This window comes from Entelurus aequoreus, linkage group LG07 (assembly GCF_033978785.1).
Source record: "Entelurus aequoreus isolate RoL-2023_Sb linkage group LG07, RoL_Eaeq_v1.1, whole genome shotgun sequence".
Lineage (NCBI taxonomy): Eukaryota > Metazoa > Chordata > Actinopteri > Syngnathiformes > Syngnathidae > Entelurus > Entelurus aequoreus.
The window spans coordinates 54395458-54415507 of NC_084737.1; the positions used below are offsets into that span (position 1 = coordinate 54395458).

Genomic DNA, 20050 nt, shown 5'->3' on the forward strand with positions numbered 1-20050 from the left:
TGATTTCTGCTCACTGCAGACTTTATGAGTGCCAACAAACATAATAAAATATCACTTACTGTACAAGGTCTGCTGTCATTAGGATCTTGACTGCTAGGATGTTCATATATTCCCATTTAGATGAAACATTTCTCATAATCCTCACAAAGAAGAGGATAGAACAAGCGCTTTTTGTGTCGTCCTCGCCAGTTCCAGGTCCTAAATGGCTGTCGAAGTGTCCCAACTTGTTGGATTATAGCCATCCACTTTTCAGATGAGAGGCATGATTTATGATCTACAATAAACTTCCAGGGAGCAGGGAAGCAGCAGACCACTCAATGATGTAAACATAGGACACACAAAAGTGATCACGTCACTGCTGTATATAGTTTGTCTGTATTAGCGCTTATAATAACAATATCACAAACACTTGGTTAATATTCAAGTCACAAAATGTAAATTGAGTGTTGATGGCACTTTTTGGATGGTTATTTAACGGATTTTATAGGTGGAATAGTGGCTCTCCCATTGGCTCTGTTTTGTTAAAATTATAATATGATAAAACAACCAAACTGTTCATATCTTTGTAAAACCTACAAACTTAGCAGGGGATCAACTAAGTTTTGTGGGCAAGCCCATATGTGTAGAAACATGGAATGCATTAGTTATGTAAGTTAGACAAGTTGAGCTCAACAAGAGCTTCAACTTGAAAAAGACTTACTGTCCCTTGAACACAACCAACAAATGAAATGCTCAGATGTTCTTGTTTATTCACCTTGTTGCAGATATTACACACATGTTTTTGTCCACACCTTCAGTACATGTACAGTATTGCTAGCAGGTTGAACCTCTTGACATCCTAATTAAAGCAAATTACAGTCAAAAATAATTATAAATACCAAAACAGTCTTACATTGAAAATAATTCTAAAAAAAAAAAACCCACAAAATATATTAATTATAAAATAATAATAATGGATTAGATTTATATAGCGCTTTTATAGACACTCAAAGTGCTTCACAGAGAAGTGAGAACCCATCATTCATTCACACCTAGTGGTGGTAAGCTACTTTCGTAGCCACAGCTGCCCTGAGGTAGACTGACGGAAGCGTGGCTGCCAGTTTGCGCCTACGGCCCCTCCGACCACCACCTATCATTCATCATTCATTCACCAGTGCGAGCGGCACTGGGGGCAAGGGTGAAGTGATTTGGATGTCAAGAGGCGGGGAGCGAACCTGCAACCTCCTGGTTTCTGCCACAGCCGCTCTACCCACTACGCCATGCCACCCCCAACATTACAGCATTTTACAATACAAAAGAACAATTGGCGACCAAAACCCCTATCAAAAGGTCTCTCAAGTCACATGACGGACACATGGTGGAACTTTAGATGTACAAACTCACACCGAGCGTTCACACAACATCCTGGACTTTGTGATCAAATATTTCAAGTCATGTCCTTTACAAAGATTACATGTCAGATTTGGTTGAAACACATACATGCATATATTACCAGTACATTCAATAACATGACATGTAGTACTGGACATTTGAACCCAAATGCTGCCCTCATTCCATTCATTCATTCATTCATTTCCTATAGTGATTGTACTCAGGTGTGCTGGAGCCTATCCCATCTGACTTTGGGTGAGAAGTAGCCCTGTCTGATCTTGCATCAACTTACATCAACAAGCAAGCACCGTTAGAGGTAGGAATCTTTGGGCACCTCAAGATTCGATTACAAATCAATTAATTATACATCTTCAATTATTATATTGTATATTGTCACTGTAGTGTATTATTATTATTACACTGTAGATAGATAGATAGATAGTACTTTATTGATTCCTTCAGGAGAGTTCCCTCAGGAAAATTTAAAATATCCTAAATGTATTACATTTAATCATTAATAACATTAAAGGCCTACTGAAAGCCACTACTACCGACCACGCAGTCTGATAGTTTATATATCAATGATGAAATCTTAACATTGCAACGCATACCAATACGGCTGGGTTAACTTATAAAGTGCAATTTTACATTTCCCGGGATATATCCGGCTGAAAACGTCTCGGTATGATGACGTTTGCGCGTGACGTCACGGATTGAGCGGAAGTATTGGGACAGCATTGTGGCCAGCTATTAAGTCGTCTGTTTTCATCGCAAAATTCCACAGTATTCTGGACATCTGTGTTGGTGAATCTTTTGCAATTTGTTTAATGGACAATGAAGACTGCAAAGAAGAAAGCTGTAGGTGGGATCGGTGTATTAGCGGCTGGCTGCAGCAACACAACCAGGAGGACTTTGAGTTGGATAGCAGACGCGCTACCGTGAGTATGCAGCTTTCTTCCAAACATTTGATCGCTTGCCCGTACGTGCGTGCCGCTATGTGCATGTCATGTACGTAACTTTGGGGAAATATATGTGCTGTATGAACTTTGCGGAAGTGAACGGTACTTTGGGCTGTGGGATTGAGTGTGTTGTGCGGGTGTTTGAGTTGTATTGGCGGGTTATATGGACGGGAGGAGGGAGGTGTTTGTTATGCACGGTTAATTTGTGGCATATTAAATATAAGCCTGGTTGTGTTGTGGCTAATAGAGTATATATATGTCTTGTGTTTATTTACTGTTTTAGTCATTCCCAGCTGAATATCAGGTCCCACCCGCCTCTCACAGCTTCCACTGCCCTCTAATCCTTCACTTTCTTTTTCCTCATCCGCCATTCTTTTATCCTCGCTCAAATTAATGGGGTAATCGTCGCTTTCTCTGTCCGAATCGCTCTCGCTGCTGGCGTCCATGATTGAAAACAATGTGCAGATGTGAGGAGCTCTTCAACCTGTGACGTCACGCTACTTCCGGTTCAGGTAAGGCTTTTTTTTATCAGCGACCAAAAGTTCCGAACTTTATCGTCAATGTTCTCTACTAAATCCTTTCAGCAAAAATATGGCAATATCGCGAAATGATCAAGTATGACACATAGAATGGATCTGCTATCCCCGTTTAAATAAAAAAATCTAATTTCAGTAGGCCTTTAATAATATGTCTACAAGGCTCCTCCTTTGGCTTCTGACGTATGCAGTATTGCATCATTTCCGGTTTTAAAGATGTTACTGCGCACAGCATAGATATGCATTTATATGGAAGACTAGATATGTGAGAAGAGTAGCTGCCTGATAAGAGATTAAATAAGTAAACGTCTTTACTTGGCGAGCAGGCGTCCTTGATTTAACATTCTTGGCTTCTAAAACCACAGAATGTTCAGACACTTTGCTCCAGTCGCCATAACCTTGCAGTTCAAAGACATGTGTCATCTATCTACTCATTCATATCTGTGGCTGTTGTATTAATCGACTTGCTAATCATTTCCTCTTCTTAGCTGGTTACTGCTGTAACACGGTTTCCATTAGCTTCCTGTTGAAGTGTAGAAATTATTATTCTCTTGTTTTACTACTTAGCGCCGCAGCTAGCATAGCTTGTCCTCTCATGCTACCTCCTCCATGTGTGTCCATTCTGACTCAATTAACACATAATGTTAAAATAATCTCCCATGTTTAGTTAGAACCAAACCTAGAACTAATGCTTAGAGAACACTAGCATTCATTTCGCATTTTAGAACTGTCTGTATTACTTTATTTAACATATGTAAATAATCGATATTTGGACATTTGTATCGATTCAGAATTGTCTTCATTCTAATCGAAATGCATCGGAGAATTGATCATTCGTCCCCACCTGATTGATTGATTGATTGGAACTTTTATTAGTAGATTGCACAGTACAGTACATATTCCGTACAATTGACCACTAAATGGTAACACCCGAATAAGTTTTTCAACTTGTTTAAGTCGGGGTCCACGTTAATCAATTCATGGTAAGCCTTTAAGCACCATTGTTCCATGCTTGCTAACATTAAACTTGTTGCACGCTACAGTCACACCTAAAGCTCCCACTCTCTTACAAGTCTGACTTTTATTGAGCAAGACTATTTTGTTTTTCATGTACAGCTGAAAGGCAAAGCAATGATCATTTTTCTACCTTAACATCTTCTGATGGATTTGGTCTGTAGACATTTGGCCCCACAGTATGGATTGGTTATACACTACAAGAGCTAATAATTGCTATTTTTATTATCCTTTTAACAATCTTCTTGTATCATTGACATAGTCAATTGACATCTTATATTAGGTATTCTATTTAAAGTAAAAAGTTACAGTAGGTATTCTGTACAATGAAACCCCAACAAAGTCAGACATTTCTCATCAACTGTCGGTTCTCATGAAACCCTGACAAACCTCAACCTTTTTGGTGGTGCTTCTTCCATCAGGGATTCAAACCAATGTTTTCCAGCATTGGCCCATCAGGTGGTCTGCACTGCCTGCATGTGATCCACATGACACATTTAGATCTAGAGCAGTGCTGGCGTTTGTGTGGAGCATGATGCACTTCACCTGTTTAGCTGTCTCCAACAAAGCTTCAGCCTCGGAGGGACCCAGTTGCTGAACCAGCCTGTGCAAAGCGCCATCTTTGTTCTGGAGAAGTTTGGAGGGATGACCCAACTCTTGAACCCGACCTTCATCCAGCACCTGGCAGCAAAGACACAGGTGCAGGTAGCACAGAGGTATGTCCACCTGGATGGATGCCTTGTACCTGGAGACTCTTGCTAATGACGTCATGTTTGCGTTATGCCAATAAGTCTAGAGCAGTTTTTTTTCAAGCCAATTTGCACTATATAAAGACTCATGCAGTTTAAAGTACGCACTGCAACGCAAGCTGGAACAAGAGCATTCTGTCCTTGATTAGCTAAGATGACTTGAACTAATAACTAGGTGTGTCCCAGTCCTTTAGTCCATATAGTGTACTTTGAATTACAGGTCTAACACTCACCAGAATGCGGTCACTGTCTATGATGGTGTTGAGTCGGTGAGCAATGGTGAACACGGTGCAGTCTTTGAACTCCTGTCGGATGGTTTGTTGGATCAGCTCGTCAGTCCTGCAACAAATATCTGGGATTACTCCTGAGTACCTGAGATCGCTTTACTCAGCATGATGGCAGAGCCCAGTTCTTCTAATGCACCTTGGGTCCACGTTGGCTGTAGCCTCGTCTATGACAAGGATGCGGTTCTTTCTCAGGATGGCTCTGGCCAGACACACCAGTTGCCTCTGACCAACGCTGAAGTTGGAGCCACACTCGGCCAGAACAGTCTCTAACTTGGTAGGAAGGTCCTCCACCATGTACTTTAGTTGGACCTTCAGGTGATACAGGACAACATGTCAGGACAAGCTGCGAGTGTTTGTGAATTTAAGGAAACCGCAGACACTTGCTTGCTCCAGAGCTTTCCATACGTCAGCATCTGTGTGCTGGTTAAACGGGTCCAGGTTCTTCCTCACAGAATCGGTAAACAGCACAGGGTCCTGGTTTACAGGGGTACAAAGCCCAAACTAAAGTGAAGATTAGAACATCCACGTCTTTTATTTTGAGCATTGTCTACACCAGGGGTGGGGAACCTTTTTGGCTGAGAGAGCCATGAAAGCCAATTATTTTAAAATGTATTTCCGTGAGAGCCATATAATATTTTTTAACACTGAATACAACTAGATGCGTGCATTTTTAAGTAAGACCAACATTTTTAGAGTATAATAAGTATCTTATTCTTTTTAATAACATTGTTATTCTGAAGCTAACCAATAATAAATAAAATACTTCTTACCATTAATGCGACTTCTTGAACAGGTGCGGTAGAAAACGGATGGATGGATTAAAATGCATGAGAATGTTTTATATTTTGAACGTTATTTTTAACACTGTGATTACCAGAGGAATTATTCATTAAATATCGTGTTAAGCAATGTCAGCTAAGATTTATCTGAGAGTCAGATGCAGTCATCAAAAGAGCCACATCTGGCTCTAGAGCCATAGGTTCCCTACCCCTGGTCTACACCTACACTGTGTCTATATATGTCAACACAACTGGTTGAGATAGACGACCGTCCCACAAAGTCTTGGTAGTAGTCTTGTATACTTAAAAAAATATGTATGAATTAAGTTGTGTGTTGTCCTTGCTTTAGTAAGACAATGGAAAACAGTTTAGCAGCGCCGGATTAGGCAACGTCATCATTATAAATAAACAATAAACAAAAACTAGAGAGAATAGTATACACATATAAAATTATACAATATCAAAGATAAGTAACACACATACACTGTAAAAGATGAAGTTATATAACACAATTCTATTTGGCTTGTCAGTTGGATGATGGGGTGTTGGTGGTTACAATCCTTGGATAGAAGCTGTTTTTCAGTCTGTTCTGCTTTTAAGATGTATGAATATCACCAAAATGATTCCCGGGCGCGGCGCCGCTGCTGCCCACTGCTCCCCAAGGGGATGGGTCAAATCTCACATCTAGTGTGTGTGTGACAATCATTGGTACTTTAATCTTTAATTTTCCCTGAAGGTAAAGGGGCAAACATATAGTGGCTGGAGTGACTGTAATCTAGTGCAACGCTGCTGGCCTTCTTTGTCAGACCGCCAGTGTAAATGCCACTGAGAGCAGGCAGCGGGGAGCCGATTATGCGTTCTACTGTTCTCACCGCCTTCAGTACGTTGTTCCAACATCAGAATGTTTTTTGTAACTGACTTATAGAAGTTTGTGAATAGAGATGGAGGGAGATGGACCTGTTTTAGCCTCCTCAGGAAATAAAGTCGCTGCTGAACCTTCTCTATCTGATGTTTCAGAACCCTGCTGCTTATAGAAAGGTGTGGCTAATCTATGAATTTTTCTTTGCTACCGGCTAAATTATGGAATGGATTGAGCAAAGAAATCAAACAATGTACTAAAATAATCCACTTCAAGAAAATGTTCAAACTCAAAGTGTTTACAAAGTACAGGGAAGAAGAATCCTGATTAACATATTGACAACATCTTATTCATCTCATAATGGATGAATAAAGACATCAATTCATTTCCTGTTTTGTTTGATAAGCCGTTTTACTGCCATGTTACAGGCGCCGTTTGGAAACAATTTAGATAAGTAAATAAACATTTAAAAAATGTTTCTGTTTAAATATCTAATTTTACAATGTACCGGTATATATCTGCGATTTATAGTCCGGTGCGATCAATATATGAAAACATCTTTTTTTCCTTCTGAAATTTCGTGAATGCGGCTTATACACCGATACGGCTTATGGTTCAGAAAATAACAGTGTTAAAATATTAGATCACAAAATGGAATGTGTCGAGCCTTGCGTGCAATATTTGCACATTAATGTATCGACTGCATGAGAAGGAAGTTTCAAGGCAAACAGGAACATGTCAGTTGACGTCAACCTGAGGTATGATTGAGATCTTCTGTCGCAGGTCGTGCAGGCCCAGCTCAGATGTCAACACACCATCTATGTAGATGTTCCCTTGTGGCTCTGCCAGACGAAAGAGAGCCGCCGCCATAGAGCTTTTCCCAGCACCCGTTCGACCGACAATGCCCACCTGACCGAGAGAAAACTTTCAAAGCGCGCCGTCTCTTCTCTGACTCACACGACAGTGAGGAAATATTTCACCTTCTCATTGGGACAGAAGGTGGCGCAGATGTCTTTGAGGATCCCTGGGGCGTCGGCGCTGTATGACAAATGTACATGGTCAAAGGTCACCTGACCCTGACTCGGCCAATTGGGAGGAGGACGCTTCGAGGTTTCCCAGGGGGCTTCGCTCTTTAGCTTGGTGTACTCCACCACTCTCTCGACCGATGTCATCTGGGGAAGCAACACTTGTTTTAAACATGTGATTATCAGCTGTACAAAGCAAGTTTATAGACGTTGTTCTTCATCCAGGTTAATTTATTCTCAGGACATTCATTTCTTTCAATCCGTGGGAAACGTTTCACAAAATTTAACAGTGATTGTGATAAACATACAGATTTATTGGTAAATGTTTTCTCTTAAACCACTATTGGCAACATATGCTAGCACTGTGATTGATGTGTCGGTTATATTTATTTTATATAGAAAATGGATGGATGGATTATCTGAAGCAGAACAAAAGCAACAAGTTCAACATTGCATGCTCAGAAAAGCTTACTGTTTTTTGATGTGTTAACTTTATATGGATCTGTTTTTTTATTTTGGTGATTAAAAACAGCCTGCATCTGTTTTTTGTCTGTTAGAATCAATAAATGACTTCATGAAGTCACTTTTTGTTTATATATCTATCTTTATAATAATGTAATGAATTTAAATGAAAATACTTCAAGTTGAGGGCTTTTTTCAGCATTTTAGATGAGATTAAACAATTATCAAGCTTAATCATTGACAGATCATATTTAATTAATCGCAATTTTTTTAATTGCTTGACAACATTATTATTATTATAACAAACGCTGGGTTGCATATGTCGTACGCTTTCATTCTTCGCGGCTTAATTCACACGATGGTCAAGCAGCTTGAGCGAAGCATTAAAACAAGTGAGAATGAGTGAAGCGTTTGAGCAATAAATGCCACATTGCTGTTCTGTTCTTGGGTGTTCCAATCGTTCAAATAGTGAAATAAGAAAGATCTTTCATTAAGTCCCGAAATAAGTTGTTCACATCTCAAAAACAAAAAGTATTATATTGGGGACTAGGCAAGGGTTATCTTGTGACCCAAAGTTGGATCTGAGGCTAGGTATTTCAACAGTTCAACAGGTCAGAAGTGCCAAGCTCCTTGGAGTGATGCTGGATTGCACTCTCTATCCTGGTAAAAAATAATATAAGTGATATAGTTACAAAGATGGGAAGGGCTGTTGGTATTTCCAGGAAATGTGCTGCTTTTGTTGATCCACCTCTTCTTTGTCAGATTGTTAAGAGTTTAGTCTTGTGTCATCTTGACTATTGTTCTACAATCTGGGCGTCTGCTGCGAGTGGTGAGATCAGTAAGCTCCAGATTGTCCAGAATAGGGCAGCAAGGCTGGTTCTGGGTTGTTTACTAAGAACTGATGTGAACCAAATGCATGCTTCTCTTTCTTGGCTAACAGTGCAGAACAGGTTGTCAGCCAATACTCTTATATTGTTCAAATCAGTAACCGGTAGTAAAACTCCTGCTTTTCACATGGCCCAAATAGTTCACACTAGCACTATACATAATCACAATACCAGGGCGTCCAGTGAGGGGCATTTTGTACTCCCTCGTCCCAGGAAGAATGCTTTGCGGAAATCTTTTATTTATAGATCTTTATCGCTCTGGAATAACCTGCCTCAAATTCTCACCGGCATTGAAAGTAAACAGGTTTTTAAAAAGAGAGTAATAGTTTATCTGAGTCTTTAAATTAGTTTGCTCGTTGATGCTTTGTTTGGTTTTATATTGTGTAGTTATATTTATATGGTAATTATTATTCTGTGACTGTAAATTGTTTGCTTGTTTTTTTATTGATGCTTTTATTTTTTATTTTTTTCTGTATTGTGTAGTTATAATTATATGCTTTTACTTGTAATTGTATTGAATTGTGGACCCCAGGAAGACTAGTGGGTTTTTGAGGCAACCAGCTAATAGGGATCCTTAATAAAAATAAAAATAAAAAAAGTCAAGAAAAAAACTGAAGTGCGTCGAAGAAAATGGCTCTTAAAATAATCACTTTCATCATCTTGTGGAATACAATCGGACCTTGCTTGTGTCTGCAGCGATCACTTTGTAAAATCTTTGTATGAACATTTGCCTTGTTTGAGAAACTTTCTGTGATGCAATAAGAGTTTATTCTCTGCTATAATAGTAGTATTTGAGAGCAGAACTAAACGTAAAGAAAGGACAATAGATCACATCAGTTTGTGTTCTTTTGTGGTTGCTATGCCTAAATATAACTACGAAGACCTGGTTGTGTAAATAATCTAACGTCATGTTAAATCCGAATAATAAATATTGTGATTGTTGGTCGAATCCAACGTATTTTCATTGTCCATTTTTATAACAGGAACTAAAAGCTTAGTTCTTGTTGTTGAGCAGGAAAGCCAAGTGCTTTATTCGATACGGATGACCACATTAGCGTATTTGGTGCTATTCGTTAGCATTAAGAAAATACCCTTAGTAGTATTGATAAACTAGATTAATAAATTTCTCGTAGGCTCAACAGAATATACTATATCTTGATATCGCGAACAAACATTGCTAAATGATGGACATCTATAGCTAGATCGGTAGGTTGGAGTTCAAATCCCAGCCGAGTCATACCAAAGACTATAAAAATGGGACCCATAACCTCCCTGATTGGCACTCAGCAACAAAGGGTTGGAGTTGGGGGTTAAATCACCAAAATGATTCCCGGGCGCGGCGCCGCTGCTGCCCACTGCTCCCCACTGCTCCCCAAGGGGATGGGACAAATGCAGAGGACAAATTTCACCACATCTAGTGTGTGTGTGACAATCATTGGTACTTTAATCTCTTTAATCTTTAATGTAATAATCCCCAGTGTGTGAATGTGTGTGTGAATGGGTGAATGTGGAAATACTGTCAAAGCGCTTTGAGTACCTTGAAGGTAGAAAAGCGCTATACAAGTATAACCCATTTATTATTTATTTATTATTATCATAATTCCCCCCAAAAATGGATTAACTCGCTGGAATATAAAGACAATATAATAAACGTGGATGCATATGCAAAAGCTCAATAAATATATATCTGTACAGTAATCTATTTATTTATATCTGCACCTTGTTGCTCTTTTATCCTGCACTACAACGAGCTAATGCAACAAAATGTAGTTCTTATCTGTACTGTAAAGTTCAAATTTGAATGACAATTAAAGGAAGTCCAAGTCTAAGTCTAAATCAAATACGGTACTTACAGATGCAGAAATAGGTCCAATTTGTGGACCCTCCAAATGTAAAGACATGATGTGCTAATCTTTTCTTCTCTAAATACCAAGAGTGTAAAAAGAAGTGAGGTTGGGGCGAGCAGTAACGTCTTGGTAATGATAAATAATTTAAATCAATCCATCCATCCATTTTCTACCGCTTGTTCCTTTTGGGGTCGCGGGGGGTGCTGGAGCCTATCTCAGCTGCATTCGGGCAGAAGGCGGGGTACACCCTGGACAAGTCGCCACCTCATCACATGGCCAACACACATAGACAGACAACATTCACAAAATTCTTAAGAGGATAAAACCCCCCTATCTCATCAAAAAAAATAAAAAATCATGATCGCTCATATTTATTTATATTTGAGGCAATTTGCCTCAAACTTTTCAAAATATGCCCAAATCTGCACTGATTCAGGTACAAAAACAGCAGCCCAATGGGACTCTGGACCATCGCCTGAAACCCAGAAGTGCCTCTAAGTCAAATGATTGCAATGTCATTGGGTATATTGAGCACAGGCTTCAAGGGGATGTCAGGTCTTTAAAAAATGTAAGTAAACAGTTCATACCGTGTTCTCTAACTCGGCACTTTGTCTCACGGTCCATTGAAAGCTTCCAACAAGTGTCACAGCGTATGTCAGCACCAGGCCCACCTCGCCAGCCTCCAACCCTGACAAACATCATAGCCACGTTTTAACTTTTGGGTATTGCTTGTTACACAACATTACATTATGTCAACAACTCCAAAAAATATCTTCCTTACAAAATTAATACACAGAGTCATTGATCAAGTCAACACTATTGACAGAACAACTTTGCCACTGAACATCAAATACATCCTTACCATCTCGGAGAAAGATGCAGCCAAATGTTGCGAAGGTGATAAAGACGGAGCAAATGCTGTCCAGACGCAGCGCAAACCAACGGGAGGTCATCAGAAAGAGAAACCACGCTTCTGAGATGACAACACAACACAAACTCTAAAAATGTCGATTTGTTACAGAGGTGAACCAATTTCCCATACAATACATATTAGGTGAGGGACAGCAAGTGCTTTTGGCATCAAGTGCCTTCTCGCTAAACAATTACTGTGCAGTCCAGCCTTTGCCGAGCATTGCTAGCGATAGTGTTAAGGACAGTATTGGGACTAACGCGTTACTGTAACGCCGTTAGTTTCGACGGTAACTAGTAATCTAACGCGTTATTTTTTATATTCAGTAATTCAGTTACCGTTACTACATGATGCGTTACTGCGTTATTTTACGTTACTTTTTATGTAGTATCGGCTAGAAACAGAAGATCTGAGTGTGTTTTGTGGCAGCGCTGCGGTGTCGTTCTTCTGAATCTCTTGTGTCACACGGAGGAGGCGCGCTGTGTATGTGTGTCTGGGTGTGGGAAGGGGAGGGAGGGGAGGGGTGCACACAGCAGCATTCGTGAGGAAGGGGCGGAGACAGAGAGAGCGAGAGAGTTGTTAACACGCAAAAGTGTGCCCCGGAGGCCATTTGCGGCCCACAGCTAATGTTTTTAAGGCCCACAGCACATTCTAAAAATACTATTAAAATAAACAAAAACATAACAAAAGTGAAATAAAAAATCTTAAAGGTGAAATGTAATTTAGAAAAAGTTGCAATGTTGACTAATAAAACAAAGCTGTTTTTTTTTCTTTCAAACTGTCATTGCTCAAAACATAATATTGAATCAAAATCAATGTTATTATGAATTATAGTACACACACTCTGTCAATTCTCTTATATACTCTTTCATTCTAGACTTTTAGAGTGTTTGATTATCACATCACTCTAAATGTATAGAATATAAAGTTCACAAACATAAAGAGGGATCCTAGTGGGCCAGGCCAATATTTCCTTATCTCTAAGCTAAAACTGGGGAAATGTGTAGAGAGTTCTGGGCTTCAGACATGATTTTATTTCAGAATTCCTTGAGAGAAAAAACGCCTGGTTAGGCTTTGGTATGTAAAAATAAAGTTAAAGTACGTATTTGGTTTACAGTTATGTTGTTATTATGCTGTTTGTTACTTATGTATGTTATGTTGCAGCTATTTAAAATAATTTTGTCAATTTGTTCTGGCCTGAAATAAGTTGGCCCTTTGAAACATATCTTTGTCTTTGTGTGTTATATGTAGACCACATTGCTTAGCAGAGTTCAGTGATGCAAATGCATGTCAAGTTGATCAACAGATTGTATTATTCTCCAGTGCAATAACAGTACTGAAATGAAGGCTAAAAGGGCATTAATGGAAGCTTTAAAAAAAGAAGTAACTAAATAGTTACTTTTCACAGTAACGCATTACTTTTTGGTGTAAGTAACTGAGTTACTTTTGAAATAAAGTAACTAGTAACTGTAACTAGTTACTGGTTTTCAGTAACTAACCCAACACTGGTTAAGGAGAATCTATATGTTGAAAACACTCTTCCATGTTAAAAGTCTCCTCTTTGAGAACACTCAGCCTTCTCGGTGAAATACGTAAACAAGGCTAAGTGGGTAAGACGAAAGCAGTGTGCCGCAATTGTTCAGTAGAGATGGCACAACAGGACAATTTTTTGTTAGCAGTTTTTTCAAATCATTAAAGCTGATTTCACAAAAGTTAAGCAGTTTTATGTTTAGTGTACCCAAAATAAAACCATTTATGACCTAAAACTAAAGATACTTACTAAACTGTGACAATGGCGTACTGTTACACCCCTAATGGAAACGTATTCACACTCTAAAGCAGTAATTCTTAAACTGTGGTACGGGTACCAATAAAGGTACGCAGAGGTGGGTAGTAACGCGTTACATTTACTCCGTTACATCTACTTGAGTAACTTTTGGGATAAATTGTACTTCAAAGAGTAGTTTTAATGCAACATCATTTTACTTTTACATGAGTATATTTATAGAGAAGAAACGCTACTTTTACCTCGCTCCATTTATCTACAATCAGCTCGCTATTCGCTACTGATTTTTATCGATCTGTAAATGCACGCTTTGTTTGTTTTGGTTTGTCAGACAGCCCTTCAAAGCAGGCTCTATCGCATGCCTGCGTTTCACCAATCAGATGCAGTCACTGGTGACGTTTGACTCTGTTTCACCAATCAAACAGAGCCAGGCGGTCACATGACCGTCACACGTGGACCCCGACTTAAACAAGTTGAAAAAATTATTCGGGTGTTACCATTTAGTGGTCAATTGTACGGAATATGTACTGTACTGTGCAATCTACTAATAAAAGTTTCAATCAATCAATCAATGAATGCCTACTGAGCCTATGGTGCTGTTAAGTTATTGCGGCTCAATTTGCCTTAATTTTTATTTTAATGTATTATTATTTAATATATATTATTGTTATAGTTGCTTAAGAGATATTCGTGGCTCTAAATTTGCTCATTGCTATTTTTATGTTTTTGTGCATTATTTGTTGCCGTCATCATTTAACGAACAGTTTACTCATCAGTTACTCAGTACTTGAGTAGTTTTTTCACAACATACTTTTTACTTTTACTCAAGTAAATATTTGGATGACTACTCCTTACTTTTACTTGAGTAATGAATCTCTAAAGTAACAGTACTCTTACTTGAGTACAATTTGTGGCTACTCTACCCACCTCTGAAGGTACGCGGGTTATATCTAGTGGTACGCCAAATAATCCCTTAAATACATATTTAAACACAGTGTAGAGGCAGGAATTTGTTTCTCACTTGTCACCTGGGATAGTGGGTGTGGCTATGTGTGTGGGTGGAGTGTGTGTGGGGCTGATTGCTGAATATATAACACCTGCACCTCTCTGTGAATTGTTTGGCTTGTATGGAGAGAGTGTGAACCTGGGTGCCGTTACTTCTGTTGACCGCAAAGGGATCACAAAGGGATCGCAAAGGGACCACAAACCATCAGAAAGTAATTAGTCACTGAGAGTGGAAAGCAGGGCTCTTGTCTGACACGCTGCGTCCAAAGATGCCAGATGAAGTCATTACTGCTGTTTTGAGGGCGATTTATTTCCCCTTTGAGTAAAAATACAATACTTTACATTCAGATGGTTTGTGGTCCCTTTGCGATCCCTTTGCGGTCACCAGAAGTAACGGCACCCAGGTTCACACTCTCTCCATACAAGCCAAACAATTCACAGAGAGGTGCAGGTGTTATATATTCAGCAATCAGCCCCACACACACTCCGCCCACACACCCACACACATAGCAACACCCACTATTCCAGGTGACAAGTGAGAAACAAATTCCTGCCTCTACATTCCGGCCCCTAATTATTATGACATAATAATTACTGAACAATAGTAGCGGCACAGAAATATTAAATGTAACATACATCAAATCAAACAAGAACATTAGATTTTCCTTTTTTTTTTTCCAGTTATAATAGTAGTTCATTTTCAATGTCCTTGAACGAGCAGATTCTTCACATATATGAAAGTGTCACTAGGCCAGAGGTTCCAGAACTTTCAGAGCCTAGACAGAGTGTGGTCTGTGTCACAAGTCATATTCAAAGTCTAGTCCTGTTAACAAGTAATCCCATCAGATGTCCTCGGCTTCCTGAAGCAGACACATCTTAGTGACAGGCCTGTCCAGAAAGCTTGTCCTGGTCTTGATCTTGGCTTGTCGAACAAGTCCTCTTTTATCTTGAACAACCTTGACAACTTTCCCCATATTCCAAGAGTTGCGAGGTGCAGAGTCATCCACAGCAAGCACAATGTCTCCTGGAACAAAATTGCGCTTGATTTTATTCCATTTTTGGCGCTCCTGGAGCTGCGGTAGGTATTCCTTTGTCTATCTTTTCCAGAACAGCTTGGACATGTACTGTATTTTTTTCCATCTACGCACAGCATTCAAGTCATCCTTGTGGAAAACACCAGGTGGAAAAGATGGCTGACCCTTGAGGATGAGAGCCTCTAGGTCATTAGGATCTGTGGATGCCTTTGTTATTGGTCTGCTATTGAGAATAGCTTCGATTTCGCACAGCACAGTGTGGAGGCCGTCTTCATTCAGAGTTTGTTTTCTCAAAGTGGAGTTAAGGATTTTCCTGATTCTGGCTATGACTCCGATCAATGAACTTGTAAGATCAGGTCCCTGCAGCAGCTGTGTGTTCAGTGATGTACCTTTGAAAGACGCAGCACAATCAAACACCACTCTGATTTTCTTCTAATGCGGATGGTATACACCATGATGTGGAATATACCAGGTTTTGCCATGGTTACATGCCATATCTTCCACAGGCACTCTTTCAGCATAACCGCAGATAATGATGTTGTGCATAAACATGGTGTAGTCCGCATGGAATAAGGCATCCCTTTGGAACCTTCTTTTCAAATTCAAGGCGCGTTGCTTGGCTAACTTGGGGTTATCAGGCATGCACACATTTCCCTTTTTTAAAGGCAAACCAATGGTGTAGTGACCATCCACCAGCTCAACAGAGCTTTTCACCATTTCCATAAACTGGCCATCTTCTCTTGATGGACCCAGTTGCTCTTCATGGCTGCATTCAGGGAAGTCGAGTTGAAACTGCTGCTTCCACAGTTCATCCAGTTTTACCACAGAGATGCGGTTAGCAGTGATGTTAGGTGGTTCCAAGTCTGCTTCACCAAACATTGGCCCGTTGACAGTCCATCCCAACATGGTCTGAACGGCGTACGGCCCTCCTTCTTCGCTTGGAATCACCTTTGTTGGCTCAAGAGCTCTTGGTGCATTTAAGCCGATCAACTGTTCAATGTCTGCATCAATTTCAGGTAGGTGTACTCCACGCAAATATGGCCATCTGACCAGATCCTGCTCCCGTGGTATGTTGCTCCTGCACACAGGCATTTTCTTCTGTGTAAATATATCTGGCAAGTCACAGTAGAGATCACTTTCCAGACCGGCTACCTCCAGATCTGACACAATGCAACATCCTACAATCTTTTCTTGGCCCAAAGTGCGTAAGAGAATTTTAGTTCCTCTTCCTGAAACATTCAACTTGCTCATCAGACTTGATGTACAAAAGGAGCCAGAGCTGCCTTGGTCCAGAAAGGCATACGTTTCCACGACTTGGTGACCCTTTTTGGACTTGACCTCTACTGGCACGACAACAGAACATCTCTCATTTGCCCAGGAGAGAGACACAGGTGTTTGATGGAGATCATCTTCAACATCATGCCTTTATGAGATCTTTTGAGCACAATGTTGAAGAAAGGACAGGTGACGCTGGAGACTGCTTGCACTTCCTGGCACAATACACAAGGGGACAACCACATGAGCTTGTTCAAAGCTGTCAGCGAATGCCTCCAGACAGAGCATATCAAAGGGCTAAGGCTTTATTGGAAGAGCATTTTGGGAATGAGCAAAAGATCAAACTTGTATGGAGAGAGTGTGAACCTGGGTGCCGTTACTTATGGTGACCGCAAAGGGATCGCAAAGGGACCACAAACCATCTGAATGTAATGTATTGTATTTTTACTCAAAGGGAAAATAAATCACCCTCAAAACAGCAGTAATGACTTCATGTTGCATCTTTGGACCCAGCGTGTCAGACAAGAGCCCTGCTTTCCACTCTCAGTGACTAATTACTTTCTGATAGTCACACTACACACAGTGTTAATGTTCAAACTGTGTGTAATGTTACAGTGGTCAAAATATTAAATATACTTGTCAAAGGGGAACTGCACTTTTTTGTTGTTCACAATCATTATGAGAGATCTTTAGGATTTTAAAGATAATAAAAAACACTTGCAAGATGAGACTAATGAGAGTCAACGTTGTAGCCTTTAAAGCCTCTACAACAGGTGTGCCCATTACGTCGATCGCCAACCAGGCATTGAAAAAATAGTGCTAAACATTCGCGATCATAAATCTTCACTATGACGTCACTTTCGTTACTTGACTGACATTCGTGGCACCCGAGGATCTTGTGAGATGAAGCTGGGTGCTGTGAGCTCAGTATTAAGAAAAAAACGACTGACAGGAAGGCGAGAAACACCTTTTATTTCAACAGACTCTAGTGCCGAATATGCCGTCAAAAAGTCTAAAGACTGACCGCACAGTTTCTGTCTTCACAATAAAAGTGATGCTCCATCCTGCCTGCGCTAACAAAATAAGAGTCTCAGAAAACTAGCGCACACAAGCTAACAAGCTACGGAGTTTGCCGTCAATGTACATTATTTCTTGTAAAATGTTTAAAAACGAGTATGGAAGTTGGACAAACAAGATGCCAAAAACCAACCACTTTCATGTGGAAAAGTGGACTTTTTTTCACCTCCACAATGTAAATTCGAAAATGTGGAATTTATCAGTTGCGCTGATAAATTCTGTCTGATTCAAATCAATGCAAGTTACCACCAAAAAGTTAATACACCAACTTATATTTTTGTCTTTATGAAAGACAGGAATTTATATGTTATGGTTATGGTTAGAGTTTATTTCGAACATGCATACAGTTGCCACATAATACTGTACATGTGTTAAACATGCTTGTATTTCTATCAAACACTTTTATTAACATCTTACCAAAAAACGTCTGTTTTATGAATAAATAATAATATACAATATATGAAACTAAAATTGAGCTTTTTGGTCACAATACCCAGCAATATGTTTGGAGGAGAAAAGGTGAAGCCTTTAATCCCAGTAACACCATACCTACCGTCAAGCATGGTGGTGGTAGTATTATGCTCTGGGCCTGTTTTGCTGCTAATGGAACTAGTGCTTTAAATGGGACAATGAAAAAGGAGGATTACCTCCAAATTCTTCAGGACAACCTAAAATCATCAGCCCGTAGGTTGGGTTTTGGGCGCAGTTGGGTGTTCCAACAGGACAATGACCCAAAATACACGTCAAAAGTGGTAAAGGAATGGCTAAATCAGGCTACAATTAAGGTTTCAGAATGGCCTTCCCAAAGTCCTGACTTAAACGTGTGGACATTGCTGAAGAAACAAGTCCATGTCAGAAAACCAACAAATTTAAGCATACACATATATACACACACACCCATTATGTATATATATATATATATATATATATATATATATATATATATATATATATATATATATATATATATATATATATATATATATATATATATATATATATATGACGATGAGGTAGATAACCTCTACTTGGTCATTTGAAAAGTAGCTCGCCTGCTGACAAAGGGTGGGCACCCCAGCTCAAAAACAACTTCATTTTATATACTGGTACACGCTGCAAATCTATATATAATGTAGTAACAGACACGATCATAACAATATGTAATATGTACAATATTTACCGTATTTTTGTAATTTTATGCACAGCCGGATCTAATTCTTCGGCGCATTCATTTCCGTTTCCATGGCAGAGCATTTCCGACTTCCTGCAACAAATTTGTTCCTACTCCCGGAATCAAACGCAACTGTGTTTTCTAATCATGGCAGACTTGGTAATAGACAACGAAGACAAATATTTTTGGACAAATGAGGATTCACAACCTTATTTTTTTTTTTAAACTGCTGCTTCTAGAAGCGAGCACGGAGAAGAGGCTGAAACGTTCAAGCAGACGGAAGCCGAAAAAAGTGTGACTTGGTCATGCTGCAAATCTGGAGCAAATCTGGAACTTTTCAGCCAAGCTATGTCGAATTAATGGATTGCTTACCCAAGTCAACTGAAAACATCCCAGGCCAGCTGGACCAAACGGACAACTGTCCATCGAGTAAGTCACTGTACTAATGATCATGACACATGCAGCACATCACTACACTACATTACATACACTGTCGGGCTAGCTGGGTATAAACAAAACATGAAATGTGGGCTAATACTTTACAGATACTGTAATATGACTGTTCATGTTTTTCAGTCAGTACAAATTGGTGTTCTATTGCAGTGTTGTGCATTACAAACTCAAACGGGTTTCGTGCTGACGTAGGAGCTAGCTTATCTCTTGCCCTAGTTAGCTTCAACGGCTAATACCATAGCACGCCGATGTATTAGTACGCTAGAAAAAGAGTTCCTCAGTGTTCGCTCTTATACAGGTCACCGAACGTAAATGAAGTATCGTTGACGGTTTTTGAATGCATTTTTAAAGTGATTTAGAGGTACAATTGATTGCTCCCATTAGCTGCATTTCTAGCTACCAAGAACGAGCCGATTTCTATTTTAGAATGCAAAAAAAAAAGAAAGAATACTTTTTGCCCTTTTGTATCTCATAATGATTGTGAACTATAGGGAAAAAAATGTTATATAAAGTTCCCCCTTTAAAAAAAAAAAAAGAATATTAAAGAATACTTAGGCCAACAAC

General features: G+C 39.6%; 1 protein-coding gene across 1 annotated transcript in view; it reads right to left on the reverse strand.

Annotated features, from left to right (window-relative positions):
* Positions 1–687: 687 nt before the first annotated feature.
* The window catches only part of LOC133654038 (ATP-binding cassette sub-family C member 4-like), a 115801-nt gene continuing 96438 nt past the window's right edge, over positions 688–20050 (reverse strand). Inside the window, exons 23-31 of the mRNA XM_062053989.1 lie at positions 11638–11748; positions 11363–11463; positions 7535–7726; positions 7308–7463; positions 5301–5390; positions 5053–5225; positions 4863–4968; positions 4427–4561; positions 688–4353 (exon numbers count right to left, since the gene is read on the reverse strand). Of these exons, the coding sequence (XP_061909973.1) occupies positions 4336–4353; positions 4427–4561; positions 4863–4968; positions 5053–5225; positions 5301–5390; positions 7308–7463; positions 7535–7726; positions 11363–11463; positions 11638–11748 (1082 nt within the window). The 3' untranslated portion in view covers positions 688–4335. The remainder of the gene's footprint in view (positions 4354–4426; positions 4562–4862; positions 4969–5052; positions 5226–5300; positions 5391–7307; positions 7464–7534; positions 7727–11362; positions 11464–11637; positions 11749–20050) is intronic.